Source organism: Anabrus simplex, chromosome 1 (genome assembly GCF_040414725.1).
Source record: "Anabrus simplex isolate iqAnaSimp1 chromosome 1, ASM4041472v1, whole genome shotgun sequence".
NCBI classification, from domain to species: domain Eukaryota; kingdom Metazoa; phylum Arthropoda; class Insecta; order Orthoptera; family Tettigoniidae; genus Anabrus; species Anabrus simplex.
Window position 1 is genome coordinate 812,809,990 of NC_090265.1, and position 22,204 is coordinate 812,832,193.

The window sequence follows — 22,204 nt, forward strand, 5'->3', positions numbered from 1 at the left end:
ACTTTGCCTGCAAAACCGACCGTTCATGATATCTCCCTTATTAATCCTCTTATCGAAAAAATGCACATGAGAAAAGGTTTTAAAAATGGATTTTCTTCAAGGTTGGTCGATTTCCACAGTCAGTTTGGTCTTATATGTATTGTGGGAGAGTTAAATCACTCATTCAGTTCCCTGTAAATCCGTAGTCCCTTCCGGAAATTTGACATGGTATGGACCTAAAACTTACCTTTGGGCACGTGGATTCTAAATATGAAGTTTGGTTGAAATATCTTCAGTAGTTTTCAAGTTATAGGAAATACGCTTTACATGCACCCGCTCTTGTGCTACGTCCGCTGGGACTTGTATCGAAAAGCAGTCCGTTAATAATATCTCCCTTATTAATCCTCGTATCGAAATGATGCATATGAGAAAAAAGGTTTAGAAATTTATTTCCATTAAGGCAGGTAGACTTCCATTATGTCTGGTTGTATATATTCTGTGGTAGTGAAAAATCACTGTTTCGGTTTCCTTTAAAACCCTAGTCAGTTCATGGATTTAGAAAAAAATATTGGCCCTAAAACCTACCCAAGGACAGATGGATTCTAAATATGAAGTTTGGTAGAAATATGTCCAGTAGTTTTCAAAGTTATAGACAAACAGACGCCAAAGATAAAAAATATGCAGATGGTCATTATTACACCTGAAACGGGTAACTGTATGGAAATTCCGCCAAAATAGTCTATGTACAGGCAGACGGTCGTTACGATTTTATTTATATAGATAACGTGTTGGAAGAGGGTCAACCTATTAACGCCGGGACGTGAGTAGCGGAGAATGTTTGCATTATCACTTGTATAGACAATTACTTAAAGTGGGGAGGCGTTAAAGGCATAGTAGACGGCGATGACTGGACTCAGAACCTCCGACAATAGTTCAACATCTATGATATGGCAGCTCTGAGAAAAGACTTACACAGTGATGATCGCCAACCTTTTTGTGAATATATGACACTGTAGTAATGATATCAATAGTAATAATAATAACAAGAAGAAGAAATGTCAAGTATATTGCATAGCAGCCTCAGATTTCACAATCTGCAACCCCTCAGCTACACAGAACTCAAAAAGCAGTCACATTAGCCACCTGCCATGTAGTCCGGAACATTTTGGACATCGAACAACCATTGCATGACTCCACCGCATGAATTGATCAGCAAATAGTCGGTATGTAAATATGTATACACAAAATGTTTCCAGATTATTACACAGAAATTCAGGCACGGTGGAGAAGGTTACGTGTATCAATTTGAGATAGAAAACCCCGTCCCAGAAACATCTCATACAGTGGGTATAAATGAAATTTGTTGTGGGATTTTAAAAACAATAATCTTTGTGTGGATATGTAATACCTGTATTTTCCTGCACTCCATGCACATGTTACGAAACGGAGCTGTTCAGAATAGCGTCCCTCAGCTTCGACAACATCGCACTAAATTCTGGCGTGTACGGTTGACCATGTCTGGTATCGTTCTAACAATGTCACTAGCGGTGAGGATTCGTACTAGAAGCTCCTTATTCAGTCCCTATAAGCATGCCTCGCAGACAAAGACTCTTCCCATAACTCCACAAGAAGAAATTAAGTGGGGATCAGATCAAGCGAACAAGGTGGCCACTCAACAGGATCTCCTCTTCCTATCCACTTTTCTGGGAACATCTGATTAAAGTATTCTCAAGCAGCATGTGAAAAGCGAGCTGGGGTGGCATCAAGTTTAATTCACAAGCGCTGACATACATGGAACCAACGAAACCCGGTGTTGGCACATAAGATGTGAGTGAGGCGTTCCCGAACCAGTGTTCCCTGTTTCAAATTGATACATGTGCCGTTATCGAATATCCTTGAAGCCCGTACCGTCATCGAGGAGACGCGCTTTATAATTACAGTCGAACCTCGATATCTCGAACCTCCATTACTCGAATTTTCAGTATCGCGATGTAAGTACAGTTACAAACTGCTTTCGTAAAGCAGGATTCTTTTGAAGATGGCTCAGGAGTTTCAGAGCACGAAGAGGAGGATTCTGAGGTTATAGTGGCCGAGCCTCCAACGGATACCGTCAACGCTGCTGGTGAGCAAGAAGGAAAAGAAGAAGATTCCCAACAAGAATAGTTGAAGCTGCCTTCTCCTGTACAGTCAGCAGGCGAGATGTTAGACTAAGTGCAGTGGCTATTCTTCTACCCTACATACAGAGTCAGTCGAATGTAAATGACAGTTTTTCACAGCAATAGATGTTGCTGGAAAGAAAAAAATAACAGTGAAAAACAGAAGATACTAATGGATTGTTTCAAAAGTGTTAATGAGGTATATTTCTTGGTTCACTGCTGTATGCACTGTATTCTGTTTTCTAAAAAGTTACTACAATAGTGGTTATAACTGAAGTGCTGCCTTAAAATACGAGTTTGTTTATATATTTTTAAATACTGTTCAAAATACTGTATTCAGTTTATGCCCGTAGATACATATGATTTAATTATGTGTTATACATGCTCAAAAATTTCGATAACTCGAAATAAAATTTAGGTCGCGAGATGATTCGAGATATCGAGTTTCCACTGTATACGCAAAGCTTCTTTCTTGTATCTGGTACCACAGATGTATTCAATACCAATAATTGTGACATATTGTAATATAAAAGAACTGGGAAGTCAATACAGAGGGAAAATGGGTGAGTATCTATCTCATTGCAAAATGATTAGATAATTTATTTATGGTAATAGTAAAGATGGTTTGTTTTTCCTGAGATTCTCTGAAATATTGTCATCGTGGTAGCATCTTCAGTTTATATCCACATGATGGCCTAGCCACTGTTGAAATTTCCAGCTGTTGTAGGCTGTCGTATGTGACTGCAGGCAAAACTCGGTACTTCCTGAGCACAGTAGCTAGTGTTGTGATCATCTGCATCTCAGCGAACTCGTAGCCGATATGACTGCGTTGTCCTGCTCCAAATGGGATGTAGCTATAGTGATGTCGTCCGTAGGACTTCTCGGGCAGGAAGCGGTCAGGGTCGAAGCGCTCAGGGTCTGGGAAGTAGCGAGGATCTCGGTGGACGAAGTAAGCCATTGTGGACACCACGCACCCTGCTGGGAGAGTGCATGTACTGAGCTTCACTTCCTGAGGTACTTCTCGGAACATGTGGAAGACTGGAGGAAACAGCCTCATGGTCTCCTGAAACAACAAATAATATGTCTGAAAACTGAGTCCACTTTTTAAATTCAGTGTTACTAGAAAACAAGAAGGAGGGCATAAATGGGTTCATTAGACGAGAAATGAAAAGGTGTCAGTTTTCCCTTTGGGAAAATAAAATCTATTTATTGAAAGAGTTTATTACAAACAGCTTTGACAAATCCGTCCGTCCATTCTACAGGACCGATTTGTTTCATTACCATTTTATTCTCTCCGGAACTACCTGCCGGTGAATCAGGAGACATTGATAGGTCTCTAAGTTCAGCCAACTTTCAGTAATCATAAAATCAGGTAATTTAATGATCACTCCAATAACTGCAGCCGAAGGCTTACTCTAACCCACAATACATTCTGTACTTAGCAGATTGATAAACTACTAACACTTTCATTAATATCCCAATATGAGTGATTTTCATCCATAGTAATGTCATTGCATGCAGCCATGTTTGATTACTACCTGTCAAGCCAGAGAGAATACACTTTATCTGATCACGGAATAATACTATTCTCTGCTAGATACTCTTTGATTCTCTAACGTTTCACAGCTTCCAAATCTACTCAACAGATGGCAAAGCGTTCGTAATAACTTACGTGCTGCTAAGAGAAATATGTCTACGTACAGAAACACCTCCATCACGACATGCGCCTTAGACATTATCTGGGAACATCTATCGAAGGATATGTATCTTTAAAATGTTCTCCGTTAGCAAAAAAAAAAAAAAAAAAAAAAAAAAAGCTCCTTTGAGATAACCCATTAACTCACATGACAATCGTTCTATATGTAACAGAACTGCGATTAAAAATACCATTGCCTTCTACGACACACTACCAAGCTTTACATCAAGAACTGCAGGAAGAAAGCGAATATAATTATGGATAGATTTTTACCAAGCAGACGGCATGTTGACATCAGAATGGACGAATTCTGACTAGGAACTGTGCCATACCATAACGCGCCTCTTATCAAATGTTCATAAAACCATTGAGAAGGGCAGACAAAACAATATGACTACGACAGGCATATCGAGAGGAGTTATCTGACCTACTTATAATAAACACTGTGGATCAGCGCGGGTCCTCTACTTAATATAAACATGCCTTTCAATAAATGAAACTCAACGTGATAACGATTAATTTATTTGCATCCAACGAATCGTTTTCGAGAGAGTCGACAGGAGCGGGATTCAGTGCATCGAAAGTAGGAAACTGATTCAGGACGAATGAAATAATTAGTTCTCTAGAGTATGGCGAGATGAGGCCTCTTTGATAGAAGAGCCTTTTATACATCTCTCAGCAACGACATAAAAGATAAAGCCTGCTAATCTGATGGCCATCTTTGAATCTACTTGAATTACTGGCAGCCTTGACACTTTAAGACAAAACAAACGCTTATTTCCTCTAAATCTGCCATTGGACAGGATCTGGACAACTTATTGTGTAGCAGTATGATCTTTGAGAAGGCGTACAGGGTGAAATGTATGCAATGAATTCAGTAGAATGAAGTCAGATAGCATTGACCAAGGGTGGTCCGATAGAAAGATGAAAGCAGTGAAGCTGATAGAAGAACCAAATGTGGAAGGACTGCTACATTTCGCCAGGGATTCGGTGGTCTCAAGTTTAGAACCTGGGACCACCCCCTTCAATGGCCCTTTACGATAGGCATGGAAAGCCGTGGAGATATTCTAAGCCCCAACCAACGGGAGTATTATTCTATTTGTTGCGCAGCTACCTTCAGAAGGTAGCCATAATTAACAAAATGCATAAAATCTAACAAACTAGAGAAAGAAGCAAAATTCATAAATTATTCCAGAATGACACTGAAGGTATCTCTGTTTGTCCAACCCTTGTCCCGTTTCTCTACGGGGTCGGGTATGAGGTGAGATGAATCTGTGGTGGCGGGTTTTTATGACCGGATGCCCTTCCTGAGGTCCACCTCATCAGAGGAGTTGATGAGATGAAATGAATGATGTGATATATGACAGTAGGAAGAGAGAGGGTGAAACCCGGTGTCGGCACATAGCCTAGTCCTCTCAAATAGCACCAAAGGGTCCGCTCAAGGCTTAACGTCACCGTCCGACAGACGAATCACCATCAACAGCGTCATATGCCCTCACTCAATACGAGCACTGCAGAAAGGTTTGGAATTTAATCCAGGCTTTTGGCACACAACCTAGTGATCAGAAATTGTATACCACCACCTCCCCTACCCTGGCCGCCAACATTCTGACGGTGAAAATTTTTTCTGCCAACTGGACTCGAACCGGCTAACCTCGGTGACAGACCATAAGGCAGGCTGCTGAAGGTATTTATTTATTTATTTATTTATTTATTTATGTATTTATTTATTTATTTATTTATTTATTTATTTATTTATTTATTTATTGAATAAGTGGGGAAGTAAGGGCTCTTGGCCCTCTCTTACAGTTAACCACATACAAATTTTTATTTTTACACTATTAATCTAAAATATATGTCCGCCTCGGTGGTGTAGTGATTAGCGTGATTACCTGCCACCCCCGGAGGTCCGGGTTCGATTCCCGGCTCTGCCACGAAATTCGAAAAGTGGTACGAGGGCTGGAACGGGGTCCACTCAGCCTCGGGAGGTCAACTGAGTAGAGGTAGGTTCGATTCCCACCTCAGCCATCCTCGAAGTGGTTTTCCGTGGTTTCCCACTTCTCCTCCAGGCAAATGCCAAGATGATACCTCACTTAAGGCCACGGCCGCTTCCATCCCTCTTCCTTGCCTGTCCCATCCAATCTTCCCATCCCTCCACAAGGCCCCTGTTCAGCATAGCAAGTGAAGCCACCTGGGCGAGTTACTGGTCATTCTCCCCAGTTGTATCCCCCGACCCAACGTCTGAAGCTCCAGGACACTGCCCTTGAGGCGGTAGAGGTGGGATCCCTCGCTGAGTCCGAGGAAAAAGCCAACCCTGGAGGGTAAACAGATTAAGATAAGAAGATAGAAGAATCTAAAATATCTTTGTAATCAATTACTGTTATTGAGATGTGTAAGTCAGATAAGGAATTACAATATTAAGATTACTACCGATGAATAATTATAGGATAAATAGAGAGTGGATAATAACAAAAAATGTCATCTTATAACCTAAAGAATATATCTACAACTATCTTAAAGGAAAACTTATTCAAATATAAGGCTAAAATAAATCAAATTCCTCAATGAACTGCTGTACGTATAACGTAACATAAATGTCGCAGGGCGGCTGGTAACGTGTGTGGTTAAAATATTTACTGCATGTAGCTCATATCCACTGGAGGTGTGCCTTATAAAAGTATCACAACCTCCGGACACAAGTTTATATTTGAACGATCAGTTACTTTATTTCGACGGAGCCGAGTTGGCCATGCTAGGGTCGCGAAACTCTGAGCTTCCATTCGAGAGAAAGTGGGTTCGAATCTCACCGTCGGCAGCCCTAAATAACATTTTTCCCATTTTCACACGAGAAAAATGCTGGGGCCACGGCCGCTACCTTTCCCATCATTCCATCGCCGAAAAAGTCCGATGTATCAGTGCTATATTAAACCAGCAGCATAAAATAACTCTTCGTATATTTCGAGAATATCTGTCACATGGTAGGTATTTTTCGTCAGTATTTGCTGTCGAGACAATACACAGCCATTTTCGAATTTTATGAACGTGTTACGAATTTAAATACCTATCGTAAAATGCGACATAATCATTCCATCAAAATGTTCGCTTTTTCTCTCCTTCTTTGCACACAGTTGTTTCTAGGCATTCCCGTGCCATTTCCACTACAGCATCCTTGTACCACACATTCCCTTTCTACATTCTCAACTTTCTGACTGTATATTCCTTGGAAACTTCACTAATCATGTGAAATATCTCGGATGACAAATTCAGTGTTACCGGACTAAATTATTTGAAACCCATTATAAGTTCGCCTAACCTTTCTCTGTCATCCAATAGAATAAACCAAAACGTCGAAATTAACATGACATTACATCAAAATACCTGCACATCGTAGTATAACATACTTCAGATGATAATTATTAATAAACAAATAATCCCCCGGCGCTACCAGCCCCCAAAGGTCCTTTGGCGTACCAAGCGACCGCTGCTCAGCCCGAAGGCCTGCAGGTTACGACGTGACGGATGGTCAGCGCGACGAATCCTGTCAGCTATTTCCATGGCTTTCTAGACCGATGCCACAATCTCATCGTCAGATAACTCCTCAGTCTGTAATCATGTAGGCTCACTGGACCTCAACCCAGCACTCAGGTTCAAATAATCCCTGATCTGGCTGGGAATCGAACCCGGGGCCTCCAGGTAAGAGGGAGGCGTGCTACTCTAACATGATTATTAATATTGTGATTATTGTTATTATTATTAATTTTTTTGCTAGTTGCCTTACGTCGCACTGACATAGGTGACACAGGTAGGTCTTATGGCGACGGTGGGACAGGGAAGGGCTGGGAGTAATAAGGAAGCGGCCGTGGCCTTAATTAAGGTACAGCCCCAGCATTTGCCTGGCGTGAAAATGGGAAACCACGGAAAACCATATTCATGGCTGCCGACAGTAGGGTTCGAACCCACTATCCCCGAATACTGGATACTGGCCGCACTTAAGCGACTACAGCTATCGATCTCGGTATTATTATTATTATTATTATTATTATTATTATTATTATTATTATTATTATTATTATTATGTAAGCCATGTTCAAATGACAAGTTTACATATTCTTTCTTTCTGCTACCAGTTCAACATTACGTTAACACAGGTGGGCGATTCCAATTATTTTATTATGTTTTTAATTTTTATTTATTTGTCATATCTTGTTTCGCGTAGTCAAGGCTACAGTAGAAGTCTTCTCTTATACTAAGCTAAGGTTAACAAGTATATGAAGCTAATATAATTTAAACTTAGGAATATTTTTTAAACCTAACCTATAAAAAAGTGATGAAATGGATAAAAATTTTATTTTTATCCTTCTTTCTTCATTATGCTCATTCAAAGTGCGCGATTGAACTTATTCGTTAGCTTGACAGATTTCGTCTTCTTATTCTCCCAAAATCTCTTCCTGAATGCACTGTGTTATTATTATTATTATTATTATTATTATTATTATTATTATTATTATTATTATTATTATTATTATTATTATATAATTATTATTTATTTGCCATAACAATAATGGTAATAATAATTTTAACAGTAGACTAATAATAGTTGTAACTAAACAGAAACGAAATATTTCATATATTGCTTAGGATTACGAATTCAGTTCTGTAAGTTGCGCTGTACCCTCCGCAAGCTTACTGACCATGTCATTTGCTGCTGGCAACATTAATGACTCTCCAACTATGTGAATACTTCCCAAGTTATAAACAGACTTCGAAATATGCCTTCAAAGCTTTCGTGTTACATTACTCTTATTGACCTTCTTATGTTGGGAAAGAAGACAATTTTCTGTGGAAATGTTCGAAGGTTTAAAACTCCGTTCTTTGTTTGGAAATGAAAATGAAGACTGCGAAGTGTCAATCGATGTCGCATGCCGTGGTGTACAGGATGGACCAGAGACCAGTTTCCTCTAGGAGAAAACTAACATGACGGTACTTTTTTAGCCAGGCATATGCCGAGCGAGTTGGCCGTGCGATTAGGGCACGCGCAGCTATGAGCTTGCATTCGGGAGATAGCGGGTTCGAACCCCACTCTCGGCAGTCTTGAATGTGATTTTCTCATTTTTACACATGGCTGTAACGTAATTAAGGCCATGGTCGCTTCCTTCCCTCTCCTAACCCTTTTATCTCATCGTCGCCACAAAACCTGTGTCAGTGCGACGTAAAGCAAATTGTAAAAACAAAAAGAAAACAAGAAAAGCAAGGGAAATCTGTATTTCTAGCAAAACATCATAGAATAGACTAATAATCTACTGTACTTGCTGGACTTGTCATCCCTCCATTTTCGAAACATTGCAAGTAACGATCACACACAGAGTGACAATTCTTTGATTAAAAAAAAAACATCCGCTTTAGTTTAGTTCATCAAAAGCAATTTCATATTATTGTTCCAACGCATACAAATCGTGTGTTTTTCTTTGAGTAGATGGCATTCTTAATAATGCTCCATAAGTTGAAATTGCATCGTGTGAAATCGCAGAAGGGAGGTAACCAGCTGAATTAGTATTATTTCTTGTTTCGTTGAGGCCATTTGGATCACGTGGTTCCTAACTCTGATGAGCTTTCTTCTTAGACCAGTATTCCTTCATCTTTGCACCGTGGGTAGCTTTTCATTCCTGAGTCCACTTCACCCCCATTCTAGCGTTAGTGAGTGGAGACGGCCAGGATCCAGTATTCGGGAGATTGTAGGTTCGAACCCCACTGTCGGCAGCCCTGAAAATGGTTTTCCGTGGTTTCCCATTTTCACACCAGGCAAATGCTGGGGCTGTACTTTAATTAAGGCCACGGCCGCTTCCTTCCCACTCCTAGCCCTTCCCTGTCCCATCGTCGCCATAAGACCTATCTGTGTCGGTGCGACGTAAAGCAACTAGCAAAAAAAAAAAAAAAAAAGTGAGTGGAGAGTGTCGGATGTTCTGATCAGCATTCTAAATTCATCCTTGATTCATCCTTTCATTCATCCTTTGGGATCAGTTTTTAAAAATTCTATATCATTTCTAACCAGTTTCGTCCATTTACCATTTGTCCCCTTCCTTCTAAAAATAGTGTTGAAGATTCTTGAAGTCAGTCTCCTGTTGTTCATTCTGACTGTGTGATTGTAGAAGATGTCTCTTCTCTTTCTCATGGCTGATGTTACGCTCTCTAAATGTTGGTAAAGCAGTTGTTATGCCCCATTCTGTATTCACATCCCTATTTAATGGGACCCATGATTTTTCTCAGGATTTCTTTCAGTTCCAAATTCCTCAGTTGTCCCTTCTTGAACATGTTCAAGCATTCTGAGGCATAAAGTACCGAAGGTCTTACCACGGTTTCATAGTGTCGAAGTCTGAAGCGAAGGGAAAATTATTTGGACTTTTAAACGTTCTTACAGAGATGGAAATCTCTCTCCTGTTTGATACACCTCACTTTTTAATTATTATTAGTATTATGATCACACCAGGCGAATGAAGGAGCCGTACTTAATGAAGTCCACGGCTGATTCCTCCTTTCCTATATCATCGTCGCCGGCCAACTCGAGCAGGCAGCACTCCCAGATAGAAATTACGGTATTTCATGAGCTATTTGCATTAGGACCCTGCAATAAAAGTCATTGCGATTCCAATCGTCCCTACTTTAATTTTCAATCAATCAATCACAGTGGCGTACACTGAGGGCTACCAAGGCTATCACCGGGCGAGTTGGCCGTGCGCGTAGAGGCGCAGGGCTGTGAGCTTGCATCCGGGAGATAGTAGGTTCGAATCCCACTATCGGCAGCCCTGAAAATGGTTTTCCGTGGTTTCCCATTTTCACACCAAGCAAATGCTGGGGCTGTACCTTAATTAAGGCCACGGCCGCTTCCTTCCAACTCCTAGGCCTTTCCTATCCCATCATCGCCATAAGACCTATCTGTGTCGGTGCGACGTAAAGCCCCTAGCAAAAAAAAAAAAAAAACAAGGCTACCAGTGAAGCCCAAACCTCAAATGCGAACGACGGAAATTTAAAGCACATTATAGTGTAAGCATCTGACACATTGCTCCATTAACACACCTTGAAAGCAATGAGGAAAAAACGTCGTACATATTTCTGTGAATAAGGCTTCGGAGACTGATATTGCAGCCCAGATTCTCGTCCCTCTCCCCTCGACTCACCTCACGCAGCTTGCTGCTGTATGCCCGGCAGGCGCGGGGACCGGCGGGGATAGGTGTGCTAGGTTTCGGTCCGTCAGATCGCCACTGCTATCAACCATGCTTTACTCATCTGACTTAATTATACAGATAACAGAGTGCTGGTACTTCACTCCCGTTTAGGCTACTTCCTCATCCTTGCAGGAAGACACTGCATGGCTGCTGTTATAGGAGTAATATAGTTTTATTTTTATAGGTAGATCTGCTAAAATGAAATATAATTTTTCTGCTTTAGTGTTCTCTTTTGTTGGTTGAAATCGAACCCGTGATCATGGGTCGGATACCATCACTGATGTCCCGAGGAAGGTAATTAACCAGTGAACGATGGATACGACCGTTGTAAAATTCAACGTTTTAATTTAATAATAATAATAATAATAATAATAATAATAATAATAATAATAATAATAATAATAATAATAATAATAATAATAATAGCGCATGGCATCTGTATAGGGTTAGTGGTGACTTAATGAAGATAAAATGAATGGTGACCTCGTCATAAATACGCAGTCCCCAAGCCAGGGGAATTTTTGTTTTGCTAGGGGCTTTACGTCGCACCGACACAGATAGGTCTTATGGCGACGATGGGATAGGAAAGGCCTAGGACTTGGAAGGAAGCGGCCGTGGCCTTAATTAAGGTACAGCCCCAGCATTTACCTGGTGTGAAAATGGGAAACCACGGAAAACCATTTTCAGGGCTGCCGATAGTGGGATTCGAACCTACTATCTCCCGGATGCAAGCTCACAGCCGCGCGCCTCTACACGCACGGCCAAGCCAGGGGAATTAACAGTATGTGGGGGCTGATTCTGAAAATTGAACCGGAGCCATCGGACCAAGCACAAGCATTCTATCCATTTAACCACAAAGCCGGACTTCAATATGCTAAACCTTAGGCGACCATCTCCACTGATCACGGGTTGAGCATTGGCAGTAGCAGAGGCCAGGACAGTAGCTTGTGAAGCAGCCTTGACAACAAAGTAAGCTTCTCCGTTGGCTATTGGCTGCAGTCAAAACGCTTAAGGCTTGACATTCACTAAACCAATTACTAAGAAGGGGTAACCTAACTCTAGTGGTAGCCCACGTCTTGATCCCACCATATACCACTGATCAATCAATCAACCAATCAGTCACCATTGATCTGCATTTAGGGCAGTCGCCCCGGTGGCAGATTCCCTATCTGTTGTTTACCTAGTTTTTACGTAAAAAATTGCAAATAATTTGGAAATTTATTTAACATCTCCTTTGGTAAATTACTCCAATCCCTAACTCTTCTTCCTATAAACGGTTATTTGCCCCGATTTGTCCTCTTGAATTCCAACTTTATCTTCATACTGTGATCTTTCCTACTGCTAAAGACACCACTCAAACTTATTCGTCTACTGTTGTCATACTCCGCCATCTCTCCACTGACAGCTCGCAACATAGACCTACCACTTAGTCGAGCAACTCGTTTCCTTTCTCCCAAGTCTTCCCATTCCAAACTTTCCAACATTTTTGTAACGCTACTCTTTTGTCGAAAATCACCCAGAACAAATCGAACTCCTCTTCTTTGGATTTTTCTCCAGTTCTCGAATCAAGTAATCATGGTAAGGGTCCCATAGACTGGAACCATACTCTAGTTCGGGTCTTACCACAGACTTGTACGCCCTCTCCTTTACATCATTACTGTATGTATGTTTAGTCCTCATCCCGTAGGCTGGTTGGATCCTCAACAGTTCCGCCATCAGCTGTCATAGATGGCCTGGGCATCACTGAAGAGGCGTACTAGGGAAATGAGGAGTGAGGCAGTTTCCCGTTGCTTTCCTCACCGAGCCAGAAGTTGCTATTACATATCAGTCTGCCAAGCCCACTGAAATGCATGCACCAACTGACCCTATAAGCAATATTTTCACACCATTCATAGCAGGGACTGCTTGAGAAGGAATGGCATTACTAGCATCACTCATACCTCAGTCACTTTCATTTTGTCAAAGCCAAGAATAAAGCTGAGACAGATCAATGAAAGTAACAAAATTGCTCTAGCCCAAACCAGAAGACATAGTGCACTGTAAACACTAGGTCCCACCAGCAAAGGCACCACTCAAACTTATCCGTCTACTGATGTCATACTCCCCCATCTCTCCACTGACAGCTCGCAACATAGGCCTACCACTTAGTCTAGCAACTCGTTCCTTACTATAACCCCTAAATACCCTCATAACCATGTGCAGAGATCTGTACTCTTTATTTACAAACCCGTTTATGTAATTACCCCAATGAAGATATTATCTTATGTTAACACCTAGGTACTTACAGTGATCCCCATAAGGAACTTTCACCCCCATCAACGCAGTAATTAAAACTGAGAGTACTTTTCCTATTAGCGAAACTCACAACCTGAGTTTTAACCCCGTTTATCATCACACCATTGCCTGCTGTCCATCTCACAACATCGTCAAGGTTTTTAGCAGTTCCACACAATCTTCTAATTTATTACTCTGTACAGTATAACATCATCCGCCAAAAGCCTTATCTCTGATTCCAGTTCTTTACTCATATCATTTATAAAAAGAAGAAAGCATAACGGTCCAATTATACTGCCTTCGGGGATTCCTCTCTTAATGATTACAGAAATTCAGAATATATTATGGAAAAGGACAGTGAAGAAAAACGGAAATATTTAAGTAAAATACTTTGTAATAATGAGTCTATTTAAGAAATGAAGAGTTTTTGTTTCCTAGAAAGAGGAGGAAGTCATCCACAATCCTTGAAGACATTAAATAGTGTAATAGCTCAAAATACAGTGGCGGAAAACATTTCCAAACACCAGAAAGGGGTTGTGCTAGATTAACAAACATTGGTAGGCGTGTTTATACATCTAAAAGACAACGTTTATTCAAATGTCCCGCAAATAGCATTAGCGAAACGCTAGTGGAATCCCATGACGTTGCACATCAGGTTTCAGGACTGTACTGTGCGAGAGCGTTAGTTACCCGTGAGACTGGACGGAGTAACTGTGAATGGGTCAAGAATGCCTTTACGACGACGAAGAGGCCAGTATCAACAGCTCACTGCGGTAGAAGGAGACCGTATAATAGGGGTATGTGAAGGTGGGTTTTCCTTTGGGGATACTGCAGAACGACTTGGCAGGAATGTCTCCACTGCGCATGAGTGCCTGCAGCAGTGGTCACGAGAAGGTACGCTCGCAAGAAGACCGGGCTTCGGACGTCCCCGTGGCACCATCGAGAGGGAGACCCGCCGTATTCGGCGCATGGCTGTGGTGCAGCGGACTGCGTCTTGAGCAGCAATTCGAGCGGCAGTTGGCACCGCATTGACGCAACGAACTGTTCGAAATCGGTTACTTGAAGGATATCTCCGAGCCAAACGCCCTGCAGCGTGCATTCTACTTACACCAAACCACCGCCGCCTGCGACTTCAGTGGTGTCAAGCGAGAGCTCATTGGAGGATGAAGTGGAGGTCCATTGTGTTTTCCGATGAAAGCCAGTTCTGTCTTGGTGCCAGTGATGGCCGTGTGTTGGTTAGAAAGAGGCTAGGTAAGTGCCTGCATTCCACCTGTCTGCGGTGTCGACACACTGGACCTACACCGGGAGTTGAGCACTTTCCTATGATAGTAGGAGCACTCTTGTGATTATCCCACACACCCTGACTGCAGATTTGTACGTCCATCTGGCGGTTCGACCTGTTGTGCTGCTATTCATGAACACCATTCCCGGGGGTGTGTTTTCCAACAGGATAATGCACGCCCCCATGCCGCTGTTGTAACTCAACGTACTCTACTGAGCGTCGACATGTTGCCTTGACCTGTTCGATCCCCCAATCTGTCACCAATCGAGCACGTATGGGACATCATTGGACGACGACAACTCCAGCGTCATCCACAACCAGCATTAACTGTACCTGTATTGACCGACCAAGTGCAACAAGCATAGAACTCCATCCCGCAAGCTGACATCCGGCATCTGTACGGGGTACGACACAATGCATGCACGTTTTCATGTCAGCATTCAATAATCAGGCGATTACACCGGTTGTTAATGGTCCAGCATGGCACATTTGCGATGGCTTTTCTCGCGCGAGTATTATCCTGTAGTATTGTACCTTTAATCAGTTAAATATGTTACCTCGACAAATATATTTCCAAAATGTTAGTATTCTATATTCCTTATTTCATGGTGTTTGGATATTTTTTCCACCAATGGAATTAGGACGTGATAGGTTTGATTGTCAAGCAATTTTGAAAGGACGGGCCAAATGATGATGATATATTTTTGGGGCCTGCTTTAAGATAATAAAAACAATGAAGAAGATGACAAGTACATGAAGATGACCAGTGTGATTGTTTGGATTATGAAATTTCATCTTTAATATAATAAAACTGCATTTGTTTGGTTTAAACCAAATGGTATTCTCATGTATTACCTACTTGAGTAAACATATTCGCTGTGGTCTGATCAAATCCGATGACTCCAGGCAATCGGATCAAAACCATATACGTCCATTTTCTAGAGTTCAGTACCTGCACATTTAAAATATATATTTCACATTTGATTTAACTCTCGGAATATTGTTTTCTCTTACTCCATTTAGTATAGTCTTTTTCTTCAATACTTGAGTAACCACAAGTTTATGAATGTTTATAGATTCTCGAAAAAATGCTTTTCTGGATTTATCGGTTTACTCAGCCGCTCCTGGTTTATGAGCCTCGTGTATACTTTCACTCTTTGAAAATAGCGCATTAATTGTCCGGTTCCATGGCTAAATGGTTAGCGTGCTGGTCTTTGTTCACAGTGGTTCCGGTTTCGATTCCCGGCAGGTTCGGGAATTTTAACCAAATTGGTTAATTTCACTGGCATGGGGGCTGAGTGTATGTGTCGTCTTCCATCCTCATCACGACGCGCAGATCGCCTACGGGTGTCAAATCAAAATATCTGCACCTGGCGAGCCGAACTTGTTCTCGGACACTCCCGGCACTAAAAGCCATACGCCATTTCATTTCATTTTGAGGGCATTAATTGCCCATATCGTCTCGGAAATATTCGCGGTGGCAATTTCATGTGATTCACCCTGTACATCTCTCACTCAAGATATCACAGGGCAGCCATGAGAGTTATTCGGACTTTATGATAACGAAGGTTTCAAACGGCAGAAGTAACCAAAGGATTTCGTTCTCGCCTCAGCCAAGATGACGGATCAAAGTTCATACGTACCACTGTTATGATCGCACATCTACAAAGATACGTGTTGAAGAGAGACATCATGAAACAACCACGAACAAAATTAGGGCAAGGAGATCTTGTCAAGAAGAAGTAGGCTGTTGAAAGTATCTCATTTCGCTGGTGTTGAATTTCAGGCTCTACAAATCCTATTGCCTCAGCGTTACGTAAACACTGAAGTTCTGCTGTTGTTATACTCTTAGAAAAACTTCTATAATTTGTGTATTTAACATTTCATTTTTACAAGTTGCTGTCCGGCTCCATGGCTAAATGGTTAGCGTGCTGGCCTTTGGTCCCGGGTTCGATTCCCGGCTGGGTCGGAGATTTTAACCTCAATTGGTTTATTCCAATGGCTCGGGGACTGGGGTTGTGTGTGTGCCGTCTTCAGCATTAGAATTCATCACACATAGGGCCCCATTCTCACAGACACGCAGGTCGCCTATACGACGTCAAACTGAAAGACCTGCACCAGGCCTCTCCGGTGGCCACACGCCATTATTATTATTATTATTATTATTATTATTATTATTATTATTATTATTATTATTATTATTATTATTATTATTATTATTATTACAAGTTGCTTTAAGTCGCACCGACACAGATAGGTCATATGGCGACGATGGGACAGGAAAGGGCTAGGAGTGGGAAGGAATCGGCCTTGACCTTAATTAAAATACAGCACCAGCATTTGCCTGGTGTGAAAATGGAAAAACACGGAAAACCATTTTCAGGGCTGGCGACAGTGGGGTTCGAACCTACTATCTCCCGAATGCTAGATACTGGCCTAACTTAAGCGACTGCAGCTATCCAGCTCGGTTGTATATTTAACAAGGAGCGCTGAAAGGGCCGGAGAGTGAGGGGGGGGGGGGGTTAAGTCGTAATGCTGACTATGTAGAATTCCAGTAGGCATTTGGCATTCAGTTGACAAGCAGTCATCTAGGCTGTCCCAAGGCCTTTTATATTAAAGGCGTGAGGTCTCCGAAGAAGTCTGATGCAGGTTCTTCGAGTTGACACCGTATAGGCGACCTGCGAATCTGTGAGGATGGGGCCCTACGTATGATGAATTCTAATGATGAAGATGGCACACGCATCCAGCCCCCGAACCATCGGAATTAACCAATGAAGGTTAAAAATCCCAGACCCAGCCGAGAATCGAGGCCGGGATCTCCTGAATCAACGGCAAGCACGATAACCATTTAGCCATGGAGCCGGATAAGGGCTTTTATAAGCTACGACATATACTGTAGGTCATAGGGTGGCTGTGAAGAAGAGGCGATAAAGGCAAGCTCGGTTCACTGCAAAGTAGCTAGATAATTTACTCGTATTTATCCTGGCAAAGTAAGGGACAGCTGTGTCCGTCTTACACTTAACGAGTACCAGAATTAGACTGATAACGTACTAATTACAAATCATTAAAAAAGTAAGCTAGCATACACTTAAACCATGTAGAACTACTAAACTACACCTACCAGTAACCACTTCTAAGTTACATTAAAAGTTGTCAAGGGGAAAGAGCACAATATTACAGGAAAGCAGTACAATTTTGAAGATGTACATAAACACTAAAGTTGTGAAAACAAAAAGAGAATTACTGAACATAATATAATTATCTGTGGAATAAAAATTGCTCTTGTCCTGTGATCGGTGGTGGTGGTGATTATTGTTTTAAGAGGAAGTACAACTGGGTAACCAGCATATATATGACACTAATCAGAGAGAAAAAATGGAAGGGATCCGACACTTCACAAAATGAAGATATCGGCCAAAGAAAGACAAGAGCCAAAAAGAGCGAGAAAATGAGACTTCCTCGGCCTGATCTGCTTTAATACCGCCGGGGTCGGAAAAGAACAAGAGTTGACCAAGGGGGGTTGGAAAGAATAGGTCAAAGTGAGGAGCATGGCACAAGTAAGTGCAAGGACTCAGCTAAGAGCCCGGTGGTTACCAACTCACGTTCCCCAAGCTCAGAGCCCCTGGGGCCCCTTTTAGTCACCTCTTACGACAGACAGGGATACCGTGGATGTTAATATACCGCCCCCACCTGCAGGGGGATCTTGTCCTGTGAGTTTCTACCGAAGTTGACAAAAGGGGAGGATAAAGTAGAGGATTTAAAGAAAAAGTACGTGTGTTCGACGTCCTACTTGAATTTGTAGAGAGGCACATGGTCCTGGGGTTCACACAGCCTTCAAAAGAAATGAATACCTGGTCAATTCTGGTGGCAATGGTGGTTGACCATAGGGTACTGGTGGTGATTACTTTATAAGAGGAAGAAGTACAAATGGACAGCCATCCTCGCTCAATATTAATCAATGGAAAGAAAAATGGAAGAAGTCCGACAATTCGAAAATGAAAATATCGAAAAAGAAAGGGAAGGGCCACGAAGGACGTGAAAATGAGAGGTTCCCCAGTTCTCGAAAACGTTATACCATCCAGGCCGTAAGAGAGCAAGAGGTGGTGGTGGTGGTACAACTGGGCAGCCATCTCCCACTAACACTAACCAAACGGAAATAGTACCGGCAAAAGAAAGATAAGAGCCATGTTGAACCCATAATTCTCCGACAAGAAAATTATTTTTTATTCCCAATATTTATTTTAGCTACAAACCACTTTTTGAGTGCAGCCATGTTTTTTATTTCAAGAGTCTGGCTGTCTCGTGGGAACGAACTCTCCGTGACGAGCAAGCCGCGAGCTCGTGAAATACCGGGACACTTCTGTGAACTTCGAATATTGAACAATTTATCAAATTCAAGAAATTCTTCATAACGAGAGATTTTGGCGACATGGTAAATCGAGGAAAAAAGAATCTAAATTATTCTTAAACCATATGTGAAGATAGAACCCTCAGGGTAAATATAAATGCAGTTAAGCCTGGAGAAAAGTTTGCCTCCTTCTTACGGATCGGAGACACGAGGCAAAGTCATTTCGTGAAGAAGAGCCGCGAAACTCCAGGACAGAAATAATTCATTTCGCCCATTGCGAGTATGGGAAAAATATGAAATTAACACCGTAATGAATCGCGAGTCTGTAGGAAGTTATGGAACAAATTTCAAGAAATTTGGTCAAAGGGATGTGGAATTAGGGTATTGCACCACCAAGCTTCATGGTGAGGGTAGCGTCCTCTCAGAGGGTATAAAAGAAATCCCCCTCCGTCTATTTTACACACTCTATTTGGTTGTTGGAACGGCGAAGCTCACGTCACTCGTCAGCAGGAAAGTGCGGAGATTTGTTCTCCAAGTAACTCGTTACATATTCGTATCTATGGTTCAAATATAATATTAAAGTAGAAGATGATAGAAATTTTCTGAGCTGCCGCTGATGGAAACTTTGAAGGGTTCCGTAAATAAGTAGTTGAGTTTCTCTCTGTATTCAGTGTGTGTGTCTAATATTTGTCAAAGAGAAGTCTGAAGGTTGGTTGCGAGGTCTGGTTTCTTATCCGTTTGGAACACCTGGCCCTAAGTAGGGTAAACAAAAGCAGAATCTTGGGAAAACAGTGGCCGTTGTCATTTGAGAAGAGTGCTCGTCGCCTGTTAAACGTGTTGAAAGTGCGTTGTTTGCGGTGTCATTCGACCCCGAGTGTAAATTCTTGTGTAATTTAAGTTACATATATATAAGAAGATGTCAAATATAACCATGAAAGACTAGGCACAAAGCCTGCCGGCTGAAATCAGCCATAATCCAGGATGATGTCTACGATTGCAGGTCTGTAAATATCTTTGTACCGGGCGAGTTGGCCGTGCGCGTAGAGGCGCGCGGCTGTGAGCTTGCATCCGGGAGATAGTAGGTTCTAATCCCACTATCGGCAGCCCTGAAAATGGTTTTCCGTGGTTTCCCATTTTCACACCAGGCAAATGCTGGGGCTGTACCTTAATTAAGGCCACGGCCGCTTCCTTCTAATTCCTAGGCCTTTCCCATCCCATCGTCGCCATAAGACCTATATGTGTCGGTGCGACGTAAAGCCCCTAGCAAAAAGAAATATCTTTGTATCAATGTTGTAGTTAGAATATTGTTTGTCCCAACCAATTTTCATTGCGTGTGTCGGGTTGATATTTAGTATTGATCTGGCGAAGGTATTCCATTTCTGGTCGTCGTGTGAAACTCTTCAGGGCTGTAAAATTCACGTCGAGAAACTATACAATGCGAAGTTTAAATATTGTGTTAATATTCTTTGAGATATTGCCCATATTGAGTAAAATTAGGAAGGTGATAACGATCATGTAGTCATGATGAATGTCTTAATTTCGAATATCGTATGAGTTCGGAAAATTTTGTCGAAATAATAATAATAATAATAATAATAATAATAATAATAATAATAATAATAATAATAATAATAATAATAATATTTACCGCGGTATGAAAATTTTTCTATGTTAAAAGTGGATTTAACAGTTATGTTCAATATGGTTTGCGTGTGTCTCGAAATCCAGGAAAATCTGATAAAGTTATGTTTTATTCATGGGAAGTTAAATTTTGTGTCATCGTGTATGTCGGTGATATGGGAAATCACGGTGTGTTGTTGTATTCCTGAGGTCCGAAAGTTGTAGTAAAAATAAAATGAAAAAGAATTTTTATAAAAGTTGTTTGTCACGAGAGGATTGAGGTTTGAAAAGTCTTGAAATATAAGAAAAGAGATTGATGGCGAAGAATTTATATATGTTGAGATAAGAGTTGTATAGATTTTGAAGACAGAGGAAGCCTGTATTTCATGCGATGCCGCCGTGAGAAGGCGATGAGAATGAATTTTTGAGACAGGCTATATTTGCTGATGGCGAAGAATTTTTGAGAGAGGCTGTATATTAAATGTGATATTTATGTGGCAGGCTGTAGTATATCCCGCTAACAATCCAGAACAGCTGGCCAGGAGAAGGTTGGTTCGAGATGAGTTTTGTGTGATGCATAGTAAGATTTCAAGTTAAGATCCCAAGTGAAAAACAATTTCTGGTGAAGATTGTAGCTCGTCTTAGTTAAAGACCAAATGACTAGTTACGTAAAGTCAGTATAATGAATATTAGTAATATGACCTCAAGGGTAGAAGAGCATTCTGAATACACGGTTGATGTTATTTGACTGTAATGACAAGTTTCCAATCAGTAAATTTCAAAAATTACGAGACGATAATATATCATTAAATCGGAAACATTCTGGGATGAGATATTGGACGTTTTTAAAGCGATAGTTTGGCTGTGTAGATTCATTGGATTTCGCTTCACTGGATAGTCATAGATATGGATTTGGAATAGTAAGATGGTAGGCGATTTGAGGGCTTCACCCTAAAATTACAGCGTGGATTTTTGCGGTGGTGATGATTACTGTTTTTGGCGATATTCACGTAATATGTGTTGGAAGTCACTATCATTTTTCCAAACTTCATTGCGCATGCCGAGATCGTGTTTGAGTCGTGGACTGCTTGCCACGCGTTATTAATTTCAATTTCACGTTTTAGTAACAAGATAGGGACTTAGTTGCATTTCCCGACTTGCGTTCATTCTGCGGCAAGATTCGTTTCATTGTGTGCTATTAGTTTCGACCAGGTTTACAGCCGAACTATCTAAGAGTGTGTTTGAAGTTACGATTTCGCCTGATATGCTGGAGGAAGCGTAGACAACCCAATTTCCGCTCGACAATAGATTTAGGACGTCACATGTTATCCTAGGAGTATATTGATGATGAGACGTCCTAGTTCACGCTCAACGATAGGTTTAGGAAGGTGTGTGTGTGTACATAGAGGTTAATGTTAGGGTGTACAGACATTAGGTATGCCCGACGATAGGTCTGGGATGTCAGCTGTAGATACTCAAGTCTTAGATTAGATGTTTTTGCGAAGTGACTTGAGCGATGGTAGTGTCTGCAGTAGTGTATGCAATGCGAAGAGTGTTAGCTAAGTAATATTGATGCCATGTTTGCACACAGCCCTTTACCAGCTGGAAGGTGTTTAACTAAGGTTATGG

The 22,204-nt window shown here is 41.5% G+C and overlaps 1 protein-coding gene across 1 annotated transcript in view; it reads right to left on the reverse strand.

Annotated features, from left to right (window-relative positions):
• Nucleotides 1-2,775: 2,775 nt before the first annotated feature.
• Nucleotides 2,776-22,204, reverse strand: part of LOC136857091 (cytochrome P450 4c3) — a 40,266-nt gene continuing 20,837 nt past the window's right edge. Inside the window, exon 2 of the mRNA XM_067135483.2 lies at nucleotides 2,776-3,198. Within this exon, the coding sequence (XP_066991584.2) occupies nucleotides 2,791-3,198 (408 nt within the window). The 3' untranslated portion in view covers nucleotides 2,776-2,790. The remainder of the gene's footprint in view (nucleotides 3,199-22,204) is intronic.